Raw genomic sequence first — 20,259 nt, forward strand, 5'->3', positions numbered from 1 at the left:
AATTATCCAATCAATTATACTCCGTGGATTATACTGCTGGAGATCACAAGACTTATTCACAAAACTGGTGAAAATGAGTATGTGAAGATAATGCCCATTGCAACCAATTACAGAAAAGATATAAAATAGTAGAAAAAAATGTAAAGCATTGTGAACCACTCCTCCTCGTCAATTTTTGCCCAAGGTTTCAAAACTGAAAATAATTGTTTCTCAATCAATATCATGCCTGATGGAGTAACCAGTAGGCACTGAAAGGCCAATTTCCACCAGGAATAGGGTTTGAGTCTATTAGTTGTTCTGCTTGATTCCATCTTAATGTGCGGTATGCGTATAAAATGTCACAGGCTTATGGACAGATCTTTTTGAAATTTTTGAACCATGGACTACCACTTAAGAAAATTGATTTAAAAATGAAAAAAAAATTCAAAATGCCTATTAAAGGATTCGAAGGACCCTCACCTATTAGTCAAAGCCAAGAGTTGCCATACAAGAGCGTTTCTAGCTTTGGAGGCCCTAATGTGCGCTATGCATTAAATTTAGTAAAAAATTACATAATTCGTCTTTTGTAATGTGTGGGAGAACCAAATTTTTGTTCTTTGGCTCTCTCACAACTTGGGTTTCTAGCAATGGGACAACCTTTAAACACCTTTAAAGGGTGTTTTAGCCACAGACATCTAATACCTATCCAGGGGACATGTGATAAATGCAAGATCATTGCTGTCCTGACCAATGGGACCTCAACTGATTCTCTCGAACAAGAAAATTTGATCTCCAAACCTCTGTAAATACATAACCACAGCAAAGGAGAATTTGGATTGAGTTGTTGTGAATCAGGTACTCTATTGCCACATTTTATTGAAAACATACGAAGGTCTCCTGATTCAGGAAATTGTCCTTAGAAGTAGGACACCCCTCCGATCAAACATTGACTATCAATTCAGTGGAATATACCTTTAACCAACTTAACAAAAAGAGATTGTCCAAAGTGCACATCTCTTTCCACTGCAACGACAATCTCAGTTGTCCATCAAAACAGATACAAGAGGCCACTGCAAAATGTTTAGTTTGTCTGATTTTTCTCTTTATAGGTATATTTCTGAGAAACTGTTCTTTTATTCTATAAACTTCTGACAACATGTCTCCAAATTTCCAAGCAATACATTTTGTATTTTTTTTTCTGAAAAGGAGAAATGGTCAAAATTTAAAAAAACAACCCAGTGCTTTCAGACCTCAAATAATTCAAAGAAAACAAGTTCATAATCATTTAGAAACAACAATACTAATGTTTTAACTCAGGAAAAGTTCAAAAATCAATATTTTGTGGAATAACCATGATTTTTAATCTCAGCTTTCATGCGTCTTGGCATGCTTTCCACCAGTCTTTCACACTACTTCTGGGGCAGAAATGTAAGCCGTTCTTCTTTGTTTGATGGCTTGTGACGATCCATCATCCTCCTGATTACATTCCAGAGGTTTTCAATGGGGTTCAGGTCTGGAGATTGGGCTGCCCATGACAGGGTTTTGTTGCAGTGGTTTCTTATTTTTTGCCAGAGCTGTATATTTCTATCTTAACTTTGTGGAAAGTCACATTGAATTTCCTGAGCTTAAGAACATTAATGCTGTGCATTTCTTTGATACGTTGAGAAGTTTAACAAGGCATAATAACAGGGTACATCTTGCATAGTTTAATGTACAATTTGTCCGTACAGACTATCTATTGCTTGACCTCCGATCCTTGAGATACCTTCCACATAATAAATTGACCAGTAGAAACCATATTAGCCGTTTCTGTAACTAACATGAAAGGACAAATTAATTAACATCACTCAAAATCTGCTCATCTGAGGATTAATGATGCAGCAGATGTAACTGCTCAGGACATTATGTTTTATATATGCAGAGAAAATACAGGGAAAATGCATTGTGAGGGTGGTCAGGTATATAAAGTATAGCATTTAGCACCAGACAGGGACAATGTGCAATATATGTCCTCCACCGAAGGTACAAGTAAAAAGACTTTTCTTGTTGAATCCGTACTGTTATTAAAGCTGGTGAAAACTTTATTGAAAGGGAATGTCTCATGTATGTAACTCTAAATTATAAAAAAAAAGAATTTGCTAAAATTACTTTAATTTAATATTTTTTCAAATAGAAAAAGCTAGAAAAGCTGAAAAATAGTAGATGAATAAATAAGAGAGCTCTGTGTCACCTATGCTGGCACCCGTACATAGTTTTCCTTCTCCCTCCATGCAAGGATCATAGAATCAGAGAATTATAGAATGGTAGAGTTGGATGGGACCTCCTGGGTCATCTGGTCCAAGCCCCTGCTCAAAGCAGGAGGCACTAAATCATCCCAGACAGATGTCTGTCCTGTTTGTAGACTTCCATTGAAGGAGAATTCACCATCTCTCGTGGCAGCCTGTTCCACTGATTGATGCTGTCATACTCATTGCCCCAGCTGCAAGGCATGTTCTCCGGGGTTCTCCTTACTGCCTCTGTCTCCCGGCGTCGAGCCTAGTGCCCTCCCACACTCCCCTGTTCTTAGAGGGGTACCTGCTAAGTTGCCCAATGCTAATAGCTGGAAGGCATCTTGTATAAAAGGCACCCCCCCCCCCCAATTTGGAGGTGCCTAAGGCTAGGTTCACATCGCGTTAGGGCGATCTGTTTAACAGATCCGTTACTAAACGGCACTAACGCTATGTAACGGATCCGTTAACGCACCCATTGCCATACATTATCGTAACGCATCCTAACGCTTGTCACAATCGGCATGCGATAGCGATGATGCGTTACTTTGTGTCTAACCCTCGAACGCGGTCTAGCTCGTTTTTGGGAACGTTAGTTCTAAGGCACAGTGAACGGACGTGTTCGCTGTGCATAGACCTCTATTGCTAACGCATGCCAACGCAATAATACCTTGTGTTAGAGCATGCGTTAGCACGATTGTAGAAAAAAGAGATTTGGGCCATCAGCATTAGCGCATCTGTTTAACGGATCCGTTAAACGGATGGCACTAACGCAATGTGGACCTAGCCTAAGCAACATTGTGGCATTAGTGAGCAAAGTGTGCTAGTAGTGAGTTGTTAGGTCCAGTGATCCTTGTGTGGCTAGGTCCTGAACCCGAACCCCTGGTGTACACAGGAGCTCCAGTGTACACCAGGTAGCCACTTAGCTATGGCCCTGCTAGGCAAGCTCGGCCCTGCAGCACATAGTGGGTCCATGAACCACATGTGCCACATGCATGACAAGCTCCTCTAGGTGCAGTGTTGTTAGTGCAAATTTCAAGTATAAATTTTACAGTTGACCTAAAAATGCATAAAAAAGTTGATGTCATTCATTAGTCAATATATAGCTTCAGGTTTTCTCAATTAATATTAACACTTAGTGTCTACTTAGCACCTAGTGCACAATTAATATTTATCTGCACATTTATTAATAAATGATCATCAATGCAGTGTCCAATTAATGCATTAATGCTCATTTAATGTTATTAACTACAATACAACCCTCTATACTGCCATTCCAGCCTCATTTACAGTTACAATTGACAATACAATTAATGCTCTACAACACCAATCCATCCTCATTTAATGCTACTATGACAAATACTACTATCCAAAGTATAATTAATGCTCTACACTGCCATTCCGTTGTCATCTAATGCTGCCACCCACAGTAAATGTAACACCTAACGCCCCCATTCCATATTCATATACAGGTGCTTCTCACAAAATTAGAATATCATCAAATAGTTAATTTATTTCAGTTCTTCAATACAAATAGTGAAACTCATATATTATATAGAGTCATTACAAACATAATGATCTATTTCAAGTGTTTATTTCTGTTAATGTTGATGATTATGGCTTACAGTCAATGAAAACCCATCATCATGGTTTTATTGACAATTATCAAAGAAAAATAATAATGGATCAAGCTCAATGTATATGACATGCACAGAAAACCTTCACGGAGCTCAGGTTATCAGGAAGCTTCTGTGGTGCTCAGGAAATTTGTCAACTTGTTCAGGTATCCAAGAGGTTTCCAACTTTTCCCAAGATGCTCCCCGAAGTTTTAGAAGCGTTGTCATGTATAATGTAAGGTGATATACAAGATGTATTTAACTGGAATACTATAGACCTAGTGATGAGCGAGTATGCTCATTACTCGAGTTTCTCCGAGCATGCTTAGGTGGCCTCCGAGTATTTTGGCGTGCTCAGAGATTTAGGTTTTGTGGACGCAGCTGCATGATTTGTGGCTGCTAGACAGTCTGAATACATGTGGGGATTCCCTAACAGGTAATTCCCTATAATGAAAATGAAGGCTATACATCGTATAATTGTAACAAATGGTGATATTTCTCATGTGCACATACAGGACAGCTTGTTACCTAAAACGACAAGTATGCTTTAACATTTATGTTATTTTATATTTAGACGGAGAACGACTTAACGAAAGTATGGGGAGAATCCGAAAATCAAGACGGGAAATGGAATGAAGTGGAAATTCAATTGGGGAAGTTGAGAAACTTTGAAGTCATATTCGAAGGTGTACGGATAAAAGACTTTGGAGGAGGAGCGGCCATTGATGACATTGAATTTATAAACTGTTCTCCAGGTAAGGAATATATTCAATAGCTCTTAAATTTATCTTCTCAGAAAATTTGTCTATATTCCAAAATTTTACTTATTACCACCAAGAAATTAGCCATCATAGCTTCTCTCCATCTGTGATGGGGAATTCATCATAGCTAAACTGACACAAAAAGTTTATGAAACCTTGTAAATCATTGTTCTAAATTCCTGCTAAATGTTTTCTTTAAAGTCCAATGGGCGGGATACTTCGGGGATTGACATTTATTCTGCCACCGATTTACATGGGTGAGATGGGTCTGAGGGATGTGAACATGGTTCTCTGTATAAGCAATGGCAGATAGCGTTACTCACTAACTTGTGCCCCTATTCCTGATGAACTGCACGTGACTAGTCCAGAAGGATGATTCAGTGATGAATTCAACAGGTTTTATTTACAGTACCTTGATGCGATGAGGTGAGATATCAGGGATGATGAAGGGATGAAGATGAGGTAGAAGTTAGTGCTGCAGGTTAGAGCTGGTATTAGAAGCACAAAGTTAGAGGTAAGAAGAGAATCCTTTCTCCAATCCTGAAGCATGTGTTTTCCAAGATGGCACTGACCACAAGAAGGAAGTGACATAAAGATAGGAAGAGTTGCAGAAAGAAAGGTATCATGGGTTAAGCACAATAATAATACATGAACATCATAAGATAACAACAGCCAGTAGATGGCAGCAAAGTGCACAAATACAATAGATGATAGAATTAAACCATAAACATTAGATAATGTCCTGTAATAGCTGAAAGTCTTTGCAAAACATTAACTAACAGAACAATATTTCTGCTTATACTGGAAAGACTGTTAATCATCAAGTAGTCCCGCCCACTGGACTTCTAAGGAAAAATATCAGTAGGCATTAAGATCAATAAATTATATATGAATCGTCTCAGACATGTGGCTGACAGATTAAACATTTTAGTGTGACATGGGATTGTTAAGGATTTATATATTATGTGACCGATCATTAGGATAGGTCAACCAAATATGATGTCAGACGCCCACAGATCAACTGTTTGCAGTTGCCGTAGTGATTAGATTTACACAGGGTATAGAGCTGGAACATGGAATGTTGTGTAGTCATCATTCTCAGGTGCGGAGGCTCAGCTCCTAATCAAGAAACCTCGGCTCCTAATGAAGTATATGCTTCTGCCACTGGTGCTGCAAGCAGCTAATTGTTGGGGGTGCCATGAGTCAGACCAAAGCTAATGAGATATTGTCACGGGGCTACCGCGACAGAGAGGTTCCAGAGAACCGCAGCGCTCTGGGTCTCGTTCACACACAGTGAACAGAAGCTCTTCTCCTGTATTTTGACCTGGCTGCTTTGTGCCAGCAGTGCAGGAGTTAACCTTATTTGCTGAGTTGCTGTGAGCTGGGTATCTCAGCTGAAGTGGATTTTTGTAATCTCCTCCTCTATATAGACCCAGTCCTGAATTCAGCTAGTGTCAGTGATCAGTTCTGCTGCCTGGCTTGGAGGTTGAAGGAGAGTGATATTTGGGGCTGGAAGTTTATTACAGAGATTGGTGTCTGCAGTTTGGGTGTTTGTTAAACCTGTTTTCCTTCCTAGATTTCTCCTTCTCTTCCCTTCTATGTGTACCCTCTGTGGTTGTGTGAGTATTTGGTGAGTTTGAGACTTTTAGTTACCTTGTCTGTATACCCTGTTTATTGTTGTGTTATACACTGGTGCAGTCCTTCTCCCTGGGGGGAGAGGGGGCCACTTCTAGGGCCTGCACAGGAGACAGGGATATGCTGGCGGCTCGGGCCTCCTAACCATCATAGGTACCCCGAGATAAGGGAAAGCCAGGGGCCCATTAAGTGGTTGGGACAGGTGCGGGTTCCAGTACGCCGTCCTGCCCCTTTAACGCCGCTTGCGGCGTGACCGATATCATCTATATATAACTTGTGGATAGCCCATTTAAGTACTGCATACACCATATCTGTCCTAATCTGATAGCCAGATAATAAACTTTAGGTTCTGTGTGTGTCATTCTCAGTTTGAGGTTTGTATAGTGGGCACGCCTAATTGCGGGCGAGACTTGAGCTCTTTTGGTCCAGAAAAAAAGTGGTCAAAAGTTATTTGAACCTCAATTTACAACAGCTGCAAAATGGAAGTCGGAGGCAGATGCAATTCCCATGATTGAGACTCACATCTTGTGGATACCCTGGAAGTCCACGTTCAGTATTTGGTCAGTATTTTACATCAGTATTTGTAAGCCAAAACCAGGAGTGGGTGATAAATGCAGAAGTGGTGCAGATGCTTCTATTATACTTTTCCTCTGATTTTTCCTCTTCTAATTTTGGCTTACAAATACTGATGTAAAATACTGACCAAATACTGAAGGTGTGAACATGGTCTAAATGTCTGCGATGAAAATACCTCTCAGTCATTACTCTTCATGGTGGCAGAAAAACATATACTTATTTCAACTAGAGCAGAAGAGGGTTAAAGAGATCGAGGACCCAGACACATCAAAGAGCCCGGGATATAAAATATTTATTTATTCTTTTTTTTTAATATTGTAACTTCATTCCAGTGCATGCGTTGGAGGGAAAGGTATCAGCTCTGCTGTTCTAGATGTAGGCGAAAAGCTCAGAATGAAATGAAAAACCTGCAGAGATAAAACACGTCGGGCCGGGATCAACCTCAGCGGCTACAAGATATTGGAAAATATCCTGCAGTTATAGGGGAAAGGACAACAATGCAAGCCAGGCCCTGAGTTCTGCATCACAGCCCTTTAAGATATTTCATCTTTGTGAGATATGACGTCCCTTGTAGGAATCTCCACTTTTCATTAATTAAATATTTTCTGTTCCTTTTTTTTCACTCAGTCCTCTCTTATCGCTGTGCACGTGTGTAGAAAAGTATCACACATTAACCGCAGCCTCAAGAATGGGACTAAATGCAAAATATAGAGATTTTTATTTTTATTTTATTTTTCTTAATTCTCTATATGAAAAATGCAACATATAATTAACACAAAGTATTTGTCTACATTTTGGAATTTTTTTTATTTTCTGTCACTACAAACTACAATTTAAAAAAAAAAAAAAATCACTGCAATCTTGCAGTTTTCACTCTGAGCCCAGACAAAGAAAATATTTTCCAGCTGCAAAGTTTGGGTCCCCATTGTTTTCAATGGGGTTCGGTTTCAGATTCAAGTTCGGTATGGTTCCGGTTACAAAACCCGAACTTCTATCGGTTCACTCATCCCTACTCGTTATCATCACAGACAGGATCACAATGACAGGTAATATAAAAGATATCCCAGGATCCACCATTGATAATAGATGATGAGCACAGCTTACCTCCTCCCCTCCCTGCACAATGACCTCTGCGCAGCTCACAGAGCATGCCTACAATGTTCTCACATATAAGTCAATGGACATTTTTAGACACCAGTTTCTTATGTCCTTGTGGCTGCTGAGCTCTGAACACTGTTATTAGCAGCTCTAGCAATATAGTTGTGGCCGTAATTATGTATAGAAAATAAATTACGGTAATATAAAATAAATAAAAAACTACCATCATATAGGAAAAAACTGTTGATAAAAATAAATATTTACCACTGTCTGGTTTTCATTGTTAAAAAAATTGATGATGCATTTCGTATATCATACCAATATATGACATAAAGTGAATCTGTCAACAGGCTTTCCCCCCCCAAATTATTTATATGTGCATATAGCTGTTTCAAAGACAAGTCCAACAATACCTTTACGTGGCCAGTCTGTTCCTCTCTTACTGAGAAATCGGCAGGAGAATGGATATACAAATAAAGCTGAAGAGCTATTTGTAGATCTGAAGCCTCTGTCACTCCAGCTCTATTCCCCACCTAGCACCGCCTCCTACGGCTTGACTGATGGCTCCTTTGCTTGAAGTCACACAGCATATAGAGCTGGAGTGACAGAGGCTTCAGATCTTCCATAGTCATTTATATATCAATTCAAATGCGGATTTCTCGGAAGAACGGACCGGCCATGTAAAGGTATTACTGAACATGTCTGTGAGAGAGATATAGGCAGATACAAATAGTTTAAGGGGTGAAATCATGGTGGCAGATTGCCTTTAAGATGTTTCCCACAGCTTGCAAAGTCAACTCTCACTCGAGTGACAGGAAGAGGATTTCAGTACTGCAAACAAAGACTGGATCCATCAGTTAACATGAAGGGATATGGATCAGGGAGGGCTCACTTACAAGACTCAGCTACCTGGCTTGGAAATGCCCTCTGCTAATTTGCCTAGAGAATATAGGGTACTTTGCTCTGCTTGTCCATACCAAGAAAGGTGAGGTGGATACTCCAAGCCTCAAGTCTGGATGGGCGCACAGATTCCGGGCGTTGGTGCGACAAGCAGGAAGGCACGTAGGAAGGGAGGACTTGGCACACTTAGGAATCTTGGGTGCAGTGTCCACTAAAGTGGAGTAGCCAAACATAGAGGTCTGGTGTCTCTATCCTAAGACACAAGATTGTGTCCTAATGGGCCTTAATTAGGATTGGGGAGATGATGTTATTGATCCACGACGGGCAACCTGCAAAAGATGACGCGGAGCACAACACAGGGCAGCGGACCGAGGTGAAGGAAGTAGAGCCTGGGATACCCGGGACAGGTGTATAACAAGTATGTTTAACTAGTATTTAAGTCTACAATCAGGTAACTGGACACTATGATTTCTTTAGTTGGGTGAAATCCTCTGGCAGAGTCCCGTTAGAGTCCGTATTCCAGTATAAACTCTCTTTTTATCAGTGCTGGTGATCCTATTCCTACTTTGCCTGAGAAGGGGAATATCGGGCCCAAATACATATTATAACAACAAGATTATCAGCTTTTGTATCATTTACTTGATAAAAAAAGTCCGAGGTAGGTTCCAACCATTCCATCCGGCCTAATATGTCATTTTACACGAGATCCCATAGATGCTTTTCCCACAGATGCTCAGATTGATTGATAATACGTTAACTGTTGTAATATTCCGTTACCATCATATAGGCAGACAACTTCTCGGGCAACGTCTTCTCCCACAACACAACTAATGGGCTTATTCAAGGTTACACTATGTAAATGCGACTCAGGACGTGTTGTGAGATGATTTGCATTTCGCAGGATACGGCCGCAGTTCGGCTTATTGTATCGTTACTGGGAATGTTTTCAGGTCACGTACTGTTCAGTTAACCTCCAGGTCAGCAATGTGTAAAGAACCCATCTTTTATCTGTTGTCAGTATCTATAGAAGTGTGTGAACCCGCACGGTGATTGTACTTTTAAGTAGTTTATCTTTACTATTACATAGGGCCTTCAGCATTGTACTTTCGTGGGAAGTCTGTAGCTGGGACCGTTTTTTTTTTTTTTTTCTTTTTTTTTCTTACTATTACTGTTTTTGCTTTTTTATTATTATTTTTAGAGCATAAAATTTGTAAGCCTGTGTTCCCACATAGCATAAATACTGCAAATTTTCTGCTGGATTTTTTTTGTGCATGAAAATCTGCTGAATTTAATAATTTAAAATGAATCGGTCAGCAGGTTTTTGCTATCTATTCTGAGAGCAGCATAATATAGAGCAAGAAAACCTGATTCCAGTGATGTGTCACTTACTAGGCTCTGTATTGTAGTTTCAATACAATCAGTGCTTCATCAGGAGAAAATTATCACTACAGGGCTAGGTGTCATGTGCAGACCAGTCAGATTAATCTGTGCAACCCCGCCTCCACCACTGATTGGCAACTTGTACACAGGAAGCTGCCAATCAGGTATGTGGGCGGGGTTATGCAGATCTCAGCATTCTGAGCACTGCGACATCTACAGCAGAGAAAACAGGTATTCTATCAAGACTACAGCAAGTAGACCAGTAAGTGATATATCACTGGAATCAGGGTCTTTTGCCCTATATGATGATGCTCTCAGATTACACAGGGAAAAAAACTGCTGACGGATTCCCTTTAAGCAAAGAAGACATGATTTGAGGAAAACTCATGTCCACTGTGCATTTAAAGGCGCTTTTGAACTGTGCATTTTTGGTATGATTATTCCCCATAGAGTTCTTAGGGAAGCCTAAAAAATCCCTGTGTTTCTGCATCAAAAATAAAAACTAAATTAGGAAACACTGTATGAAATCTCATAAGCGGAAAAGCCTTAAAAAAGCAGCAAAAACATATCAAAAATGGAATCACAGCAGATTGCGTATTTTGCTATGGACACCTGCAGACATGAAACACGCAGTGGACAAAGCATCACATTTGAAAGTTGACCTAAACTTTCCTAATTTAGGGGCTTTGCCCAATTGCATTTTACATTTTGGTCACTTTTTTATCTACTAGTTTTTGCATAAATTCTTTAAAATGGTGCACATAGGTTTCCATATTTGCACAAAATAAGTAAAACTGTATGATCTGTTAAAATGTTACATGTGTCTCTTAACATTTGTGCAAAAAAGATCACTCCAGTAGGAGACTAGAGTTCAGTTGTGCAAAAAATGTGCAACTGCATAAAAAGTCACAATGGGGGGGTGATTTTAATTTTTTTTTTTTTTAAAGGGAACCGGTCACCCCCAAAATCGAAGATGAGCTAAGGCCACCGGCATCAGGGGCTTATCTACAGCATTCTATAATGCTGTAGATAAGCCCCCGATGTAACCTAAAAGATGAGAAAAAGAGATTAGATTATACTCAACTGGGCAGGCGGTCCGATCCAATGAGCATCGTGGTCCAGTCCGGGGCCTCCCATCTTCATAGGATGACGTCCTCTTCTTGTCTTCACGCTGCGGCTCCGGCGCAGGCGTACTTTGTCTGCCCTGTTGAGGGCAGAGCAAAGTTCTGCAGTGCGCAGGCATCGGGAAAGGTCAAAGGGGCTCAGCGCCTTCGCACTGCAGTACTTTGTTCTGCCCTCAACAGGACAGATAAAGTACGCCTGCGCCGGAGCCACAGCGTGAAGACCAGAAGAGAACGTCATCGTAAGAAGATGGGAGGCCCCGGACTGGACCGTGACGCCCATCGGACCGGAATCAGGACCGCCCCTGGGTGAGTATAATCTAACCTCTTTTTCTCATCTTTTAGGATGCATCGGGGGCTTATCTACAGCATTCATAAGCTCCTGATGCTGGTGGGCTTACCTCACCCTCGATTTTGCGGGTGACAGGTTCCCTTTAATATATATATTTGAAAACGTTCACCAAAGGATCGTGATGACTGGCGCAGAGGTCTTCAGCACATGCTAACTGTCATACCAACCCATCGGAACTCCACGATCACATGATGGCCACGCTGATAGCCGGGTCAATGACGCGCTTCCTGCCGGCGCATCTTAAATGCTGCCATCAGTGATTGCTACTCGCATTTAACTGGTTAGCACTGCGGCCATTAAGTGTGGCAAAGGCCCAATTTGCTCATACTGTACTATGGATACACCACCCCATGCGAACATATCCTAAATATTTATTCCCCTATTTTATGTTATTCTACATTCCTTTTTGCTACAAATGTTGCCTGGACTTTGATTTTAGACATTTAGGATTATATTATTTCTCCATAAAGTTCAGATGCAGAGGCTCCTAATGATTCCATCCGATCATGAAGGGCGAATTCGTGTCTCTATGACATTCCACTTTACGTTAAACTTTCTATTTGTTCCATTTCTGTCAGTAATATTTACTTCTGGAAAAAGATACCAGATCTTGATATTTAATATTCTGTATACTTCATGTACATCAAACCGGATTTGGAAAATTGAAGGCTTAGATTACAATTCAGCTGACCTGATGATGTTCGGCCGGGCTCCTTGACAGTACATACCAAGCACAGAATGCAAAAATGGTCCTGAGTGATCAATAAGACCGAAAAACATATTTTTGTTTGTCTGTAGTGCGTTTTCCTTGACACTGAGTACACACTCTATCGTCTGCCGTCTAGAGCTATCCATCATTTTCATCTCAACTTGCCTTGACTTGACCTTGTCCGGACAAGGCGTCCACGTAGTGAACTGACATACCGGACATGTCTTCAGTCTAGACTAAGATGTATACATCACTCGGTGCCGGTAACCATCCCGTATTTTTATCCAGTCAATTCTTCTTTTCTGCTGTCAGAATAAAAGTGAACAACCTGATGACAATACACAAAGGCTCCGATTCATCATTTGCTTTTTTTCTTTTTTTAAAGGGATTCTGTCACCAGGTTTTTTCCACGTAATCTCAGAGACATACTGTATACTCTGATTGCAGCAGTGTGTCACTTACTGGACTGCTTGCTATAGTTTTAATAAAATCATTGTTTTATCATCAGGAGATTATCAATAGAGGACTAGTACACTTACAGCCATGTAGTCCTCCATATTCAAGAGCTGGACATAACTCTGTCTCCACCATTGATTGACAGCTTTTTGTGTATCCAGTGTGCACAGAAAGCGACCAATACGGGGTTCAACATTCAGAGAACTGCTATATCTGCAGCAAATAAAAGAATGATTTTTATAAAAACACAACATGCAGCCCAAAAAGTGATATATATTACTCTGCCCCTACAAAATGCAGCTCTCAGGTGGGGTAGCAAGAACCTGCGGACAGATTCCCTTTTTTTCCTGTGGAATTTGTTGACTTTTTTTTTTGCACCAAATGCTTCAAAATGTCGGCACGATTCAAGAATTTTGGGCAATTAACCTTTTATAGTGAAACTTTATCTCAAAATGTCGCAAAACGTTGCAAAAATTGAGCAGCAATCCTCAGGCATACATAAAATCATTCCAGGGAGAGAAGATGGGGGGCCGACTGGAGGGGGAGTATATTTGCAACAAATTTTGTGACTTTTATTAGACGCACAATGGCAAACATACAAAAATACAGGAGCAGACATGCAAACCAGACTTTAAAAAGGTCAGAGCAAACTGAAAGGAGAGTAAGGAGAACATGAAAAACTGTTGAAAAATGCCAAAAATTGGACAAAAAAGGCGCCAATGCGATAATGAATTGGGCCTATGGTGTCTAAGAAGAGATGAAAATTACTGTATCAATTTATTTTGACCAGTGATTCCCTGATTTGACTTTCAATAGACTTAGCAAACCTATAGTATTTCTCCAGTTGGTGGTGGAACAATCGCAGAGAGGGATGTAGGGTTGGTCATCTTCCAGGGGTTGTCCACTGCCCAACCAACTCTTTTTAATCAGGACTCGCTCTCCGTGCATCTTGTGACATTGTTATGTCACGCGATCCTTAAACCCAATCAGTGCTAACTTCTCCCTCCCCACCCTCGGATGTAACAGACATCATGAGGAAGAGAGCAAACCACAGCTCTGACTTCCTCTTCATGTCCAATTCTTCCGAAGGTGGGGAGAGTGAAGTTAGCATTGATTGGGCACAAAGATGCCAGGACATAACAATGTGACATGATCCCCTGGAGAGCTAATGCCGACACTGCTGACTGAGAAAGTCTTGTCCGAGTAGTGGACGACACCTTTAATTTAGCTAAAATGGTCCCAGCCCTTTAGTAGTAGTTTTGGTCAATGAAAGAGAGAAGGTTGGGTTCTATTGCCTTCCCACAATAGGAAATGTTTTACTTCAAGTGTATGGTGACAAGACTGGGGCCAACTTCAGTTGAAGCAACTTTGAGTTTTTATGGCAGAGTTCAACAAATTCCAGTAGGCAATGAAACTAAAAATGCATCACAGACACATAACTTTTTTGGATTATTTTAAATTCATAACAACAAAAATTCTAATTACTGGGTCCAGTCATCCATTTTTATGTTCAATTCATCTGTGTTGACCAAGGAAGGTACCTACCCAAGGACTTCTTAAAAGGATTTTCAGACTATCTCCTGAAATGATAAAAAATATCAAATGAAGCCGTATAGACCAATTAGTTTTCCCACTGCTGCATCCATGGCTCTAGTCCTTCTGATGGTCTTCGTTTAAATCAGGGGTTCACAACTCCAGCCCTCAAGGGTCACTAACAGTGCATGTTTTCTGGATTTCCTTAATATTGCACAGGTGATAATTTAATCACCTGCACAGGTGATGATTCCAACACTTTGTGCAATGCTAGGGAAGTCCTTAAAACATGCACTGTTGGTGACTCTTGAGGACTGGAGTTGAGCACTCCTGATTAAAACGGATGCAGCATTAATCTCCTGTATATATACCCTTCCTAAAAATTATATTACAAATGGTGCTGCATTGGTGGAAAACTATTTCATTTGGCAAAACTCCTCCAGATGGTGTTGCCAGGAACTTAACACGGATTTGTGAGAACCAATTACTGACCTCTTAATATGTTATCCAAATAATCCTTTTCTGATCAGAACTGCAAACTCCTCACCCACCCAAACTCTAATTTGCTTTCCAATTCATAAGCATCGGATCAATGACCTTTTTGAACCCCTCACTGTCTCATAAAATAGCACTTTATTTATATTGATTTCCCAACATATGAAGGAAAATGCACCCATAGCCAGAAATAGTAAGAAAATACCAAAAAAGTTGCATTACTAATGTATTTCCCTAGTGATCGGTGCATTTACTGGCCTCAGTGGTTTTGCTATTTACCGCTAAGATTTGTGATTGGCTGCAGAATAACGTGGAGAACATGGGACGTCATTGCTATAGCCAAGTAAACCACAGACCGCCAAGAGGGCAGGAGATGCAGTGCCGAAACGGGAGGATAATAAATTGTTGAGCTCAGATTCTTTCAATGTTTCATTACCGTTCCCGGCTTTCAGCATATTTTAAGGATGGTCATCTAATGATATGGTTATCCAAAAAGTACCAGCCTCGAATTCAATTTTTAAGAAGAAAAATTGTGCAGTACCTTGATTGAAAGGACCATGACGGTGGCACTTTGAATAACTGTAAATCGCAGTTCAATTAAGTAAAAAAATTGTCAAAAAACCCCCAAACTATAAAATAGTATTGTGGTTATATAAGGTCATGCACGCCTCCCTACTTCTTCCAAAAAAATAGACTAAAAATAGATTTTGAAAAATATAACACGGATTTAGAATTTTACAGAAAGGAAAAACCAGAAGTTCTAACGCTGTTAATAAAGGGGAATTGAGTGCAGGAAGACAATAGTAAGTGAAGATGGTCCGTAAGATGACTTATTTATATAAGGTTACAATTTTATGGAAATATAATTTGGAGCAAAGCGCAGAATATCGCATTAGAGAGAAGGAGCAGAAGGTTGAACTCCAGCAGGATTAACATTTACAATGTCAATGAGAAGTATCCCGAGACAACGCAATGGAAGACGAGCGGTTAGACAATAAGAGCCAAAATGTGTTAATGGAAGGATTCAAAACCCAAGTGCCAGCATCAAATTTTACGTCTGACTCTCAACATTTGCATTCGATGTCCTCTAACTTTCCTTCCTAACCTAAAAAACCTGCATCGTTTTAGAACTGTTGGAAGAGAAAGAGCAATGCTGCAAGGTTGTTGCTGGTATAAAATTATTTACTTATAGTTTTACTAAAATTTCAATCCACAAGGGTATTGCTATAACAGAGATAGCTGTCCTGGAGCATGATGGGGCCAAAAGCCCCTTTGTCACAGAATACTGTGCTGCACATAGTGGATTGCGGGTTGGTGGGGGGATTTATTACAGATTTTACTTTGGACCCTTGAGTCTCCGGTTATGTCTATAGGTAATAGATTTCACATAAAAACTGTTTTAGCGTATGTGTGCACAGGACCTCATTTACACAAGTGCGAACCCACCTAGTTTTCCAAGAGTATGAAGCTTCAGGACACGTCAGTGTTTTTTTTTGTCTTGAAGAATCTGTTTTTGCTTCTATTTGGTCATTTTCTTAGTTCTTGCTCATCATTTTTGACCACTTTGAAGGTTTTTTTTTTTTAGCATTTTTCCATTATTTTTGGGTCATCTTTTGTACTGGTATTTTCTGGGTGGTTTCCTCATTTCCATTCAACAATGCAGAAACATATTTTGATTTTGAAAGCAAAAACTATGAAAAAATGCTCAAAAAGGCAGCCATGAGTCTTCTGGGCATTTTTGAGCCTTCCTATTGACATGAATTGTATAAGATAGAGCATCTTAAGAGTGGAAGACTTTTCTTTAGCCGTTTGGTATCTTGTTAAACCTGAAGTGGTTAAAAGAAGCTCAAAAGACTGAACATATGCATAGCAAGTCATTTTTGCAACTTACCAGGTAGAAACAGAGGGGGAGAGGTGCATAGATTCAGGGGTGCAGTGAGTATTCCAGGTTAGGAGACCGTTCAAACGTACCAGGTAGAAACAGAGGGGGAGAGGTGCATAGATTCAGGGGTGCAGTGAGTATTCCAGGTTAGGAGACCGTTCAAACGTACCAGGTAGAAACAGAGGGGGAGAGGTGCATAGATTCAGGGGTGCAGTGAGTATTCCAGGTTAGGAGACCGTTCAAACGTACCAGGTAGAAACAGAGGGGGAGAGGTGCATGGATTCAGGGGTGCAGTGGGTATTCCAGGTTAGGAGATCGTTCAAATGTACCAGGTAGAAACAGAGGGGGAGAGGTGCATGGATTCAGGGGTGCAGTGGGTATTGCAGGTTAGGAGACTGTTCAAATGTACCTGTGGCTGTCCAGAATCCTCGAGTGTCTATCAACCATATCCTCCTTCTTCAACTCTTGCTTCCTAAAACTCAATGTAGAGAAAACCGAACTCATCATCTTTCCCCTATCTCGCGTATCCCCCTACCTGATCTATCTATTATGGTAAACAGCACCACGCTCTCTCCCGCACCTGAAATCCGCTGCCTCGGGGTAACTCTCGACTCTGCCCTGTCCTTCAAACCGCACGTCCAAAGTCTTGCCACCTCTTGCCGCCTCCAGCTCAAAAATATTGCCAGAATCCATCCCTTCCTAACCCCATAATCTGCTAAAACTCTTGTGCATGCCCTCATCATCTCCCGCCTCCATTACTGCAACACCCTCCTCTTTGGCCTCCCCGCTAACTCCCTTGCACCACTCCAGTCTGTCCTCAACTCTGCTGCCCAGTTAATCCACCTCTCTCCTCGCTACTCCCCTGCTTCTCCCCTCTGCAAATCCCTCCACTGGCTCCCAATTCCCCAACGAATCCAGTTCAAACTACTAACACTGATCTACAAAACCATCCACAACCTGTCCCCTCTCTATGTCTCTGAACTAATCTCCCACTATCTTCCCTCACGCAATCTTCAATCCTCCCAAGACCTCCTACTCTCCTCCGCACTTATTCGTTCCTCACACAACCTCTCGAATATCCCCCATCCTCTGGAATTCTTTGCCTCAACACATCCGATTATTCACCACCCTCAGATCCTTCAGACAGAACCTCAAAATCCATCTCTTCAGGAAAGCCTACAGCCTGCAATAACCATTCTGCCGCCTCACCACCAGCAGAGCTGCCGCATCCCCGACGTTCTGTCTTTCCCCAGTATCCAGTAGAATGTAAGTTTGCAAGGACAGGGTCCTCTCCCCTCTGTACCAGTCTGTCATCATAAATTTGTGTACTGTAAATGATATCTATAACCCTGTATGTAACCCCTTTCTCATGTACAGCACCATGGAATTAATGATGCTATATAAATAATAATTTTTACAGTACATAGAAATCCATATGTTTGTTCTTTGGATCACTTAGTTAAGACTGCAGGTCTTAATTAGATGCATCTGCCTAGCTTTTTGCTAGAACCAGGGCCTAGAATCAGTCTGTAGGATGGAGCAGAGTCAAGTGTGCTGCTGGTGAGTGTCCAGTCAAAATGTGACCTATAGCTGAGAGACATACCAGGATCTACATGGAGACTGCATGGGTCATCTAGGAAAGCTGAGCAGTCTGTGTGTTGGAGTTACAGAATAACATGTGGAAGCTGCAGCCTGTTCAATGTGAACTGTGAATGGAGTTGAATGCTTCTGTTTGGCGCTGGAGGGTGCTGGAGCTGAGGCTGAAGGGGATACTGAGACATGGTGGGATCAAGCCTCTTCTGTGTATGAAGTTTACTATGGGATAAAGGACTGTAACATGTTTGGGTGAGCCCGTACTGACATAGGTGACCTGTTGAATGGACTGTTTTGTTGCTATTATACCCTTCTGCCGAGAAGACGCTGTTTTTGGTTTTGAATCCCTTGGAGTTTTATGAAAGCACTAAAACTGCACCTGTTTGGACCAAACTGTATGGCCTGTGTGAACACTGCCTAATGCCTACCTGAGAAAGTAAATTCCCACAATATGTACAGTATGTATATATATTCCTTTCCAAAAAAGCATCATTGTTTAATGTGTTTTTTTTTTTTTGCTTGGCTACGTGGTGTGTTAGTTCCCAGGTTATGTAGTAGTATTACAATTCAGTCCAGTCACTTCAATGGAGCGGAGTTGCAATGCCAGAGACATCCTGTAAGTGGCGTAGCGTGGGCTGCCAGAGCTTGGGACAAGGCAAGTATTTTGGGCTACCTAGCTTGTGATCTATTAACGCTCCCAGAGTTCCCTCCACCAGTCCACTACTGAACCCCATTTTTCGAAAGCATATGTAGTTTTTGAAAATGCTGATGTAATCATAGTCAGCGCTTTGTAGTCCTACTTTCTTTTCTCCTTTTTACTGAAATTTTACAAATCAAAAGTAATATATTATTTTTTTATGCAGCAATTTCTCTTACTCTAGCTCTACGCCTAAACCTGAGACTAACCATAGCCCTTAGCTTAACTCTAAGCCAATTATTAGCCCTAATTCTAACCCTAAATATAAGTCTAATCCTAAACCTTTAGTTATAAAAAAAGGTAAAACTATAAAATCATCCCTTAAGTAACATATGAAGACAGAATTGAATCGTGTCCTTCCCATAAACTTTGTACCTTTCCTTTGAGTTGCACAAAACTTTTAATGCCGTTTACAAAAATACTTTAAAGAATGGTGGAGAGAGCGGCAGAAGAGCGGAGAGTTTGACTTTGAAGCACACGTAAGAGGTCACTAAAGTAATGAGACTATCATCGGGCAAATGACCCCGCAATGCTCATTTCAATTCACCTTCAGGCTTCTGACTTCTGGGTAAATAGATGAAACTGACTTGTCCTGAATCTGATGAACAGATAGAAGACACCTTGTAGCTTCCTTGTGTCTTCATTTTCTCCTGACCTTGTTCCGTAACTGAAAACCAATGAGACTTATATCGCTGACTGACGCAGTAAATATTGGGCTTTTATAACCTGCCGAAAACATTTATGTCGACCATATGTCATTGAAGAGGGCGATGTGTGCACCCTTTTACCTCTATATATACACGGAAAATAAAACGAACCTTACAGATTTGTAACTTGAAGCTCTTGGGCCCCCAACTACCTCTATAGTGGCTGTGGGACCTTCAAGCCCCTGAGGCAGCAGATCCTTGGTCTGAATGCCACCTCCGCATCTCCTATAGCTACATCCCTGCACAACTGCCTCATTATTCAATCATAATTTTTTTAACCAATAAATATATGCAGATATACTAACCATCTTTCTCCTCTGACCCATACTTTACTTCTGCAATGTGGCTTAAAGTATAATCCAGGTAATGTTCCTCGCCTTGATTTTACACATTTATTAATACTAGCTAGAGCAAAATAAGTTTAATTTATGAAGAGTCAAAGTCAGTAATATCAACCACCCCAAACAGCATATAATATATGTTGTTTTTAAAAGCTATATCA

General features: G+C 40.8%; 1 protein-coding gene across 2 annotated transcripts in view; it reads left to right on the top strand.

Annotated features, from left to right (window-relative positions):
* Nucleotides 1-20,259, top strand: part of MALRD1 (MAM and LDL receptor class A domain containing 1) — a 419,241-nt gene that overhangs the window by 253,548 nt on the left and 145,434 nt on the right. For both annotated transcript variants that reach the window (XM_069729529.1, XM_069729530.1), the window contains one exon: nt 4,437-4,617. In XM_069729529.1, coding sequence (XP_069585630.1) covers nt 4,437-4,617 — 181 coding nt within the window. The remainder of the gene's footprint in view (nt 1-4,436; nt 4,618-20,259) is intronic.

This window comes from Ranitomeya imitator, chromosome 6 (genome assembly GCF_032444005.1).
Source record: "Ranitomeya imitator isolate aRanImi1 chromosome 6, aRanImi1.pri, whole genome shotgun sequence".
Taxonomy (NCBI): Eukaryota; Metazoa; Chordata; class Amphibia; order Anura; family Dendrobatidae; genus Ranitomeya; species Ranitomeya imitator.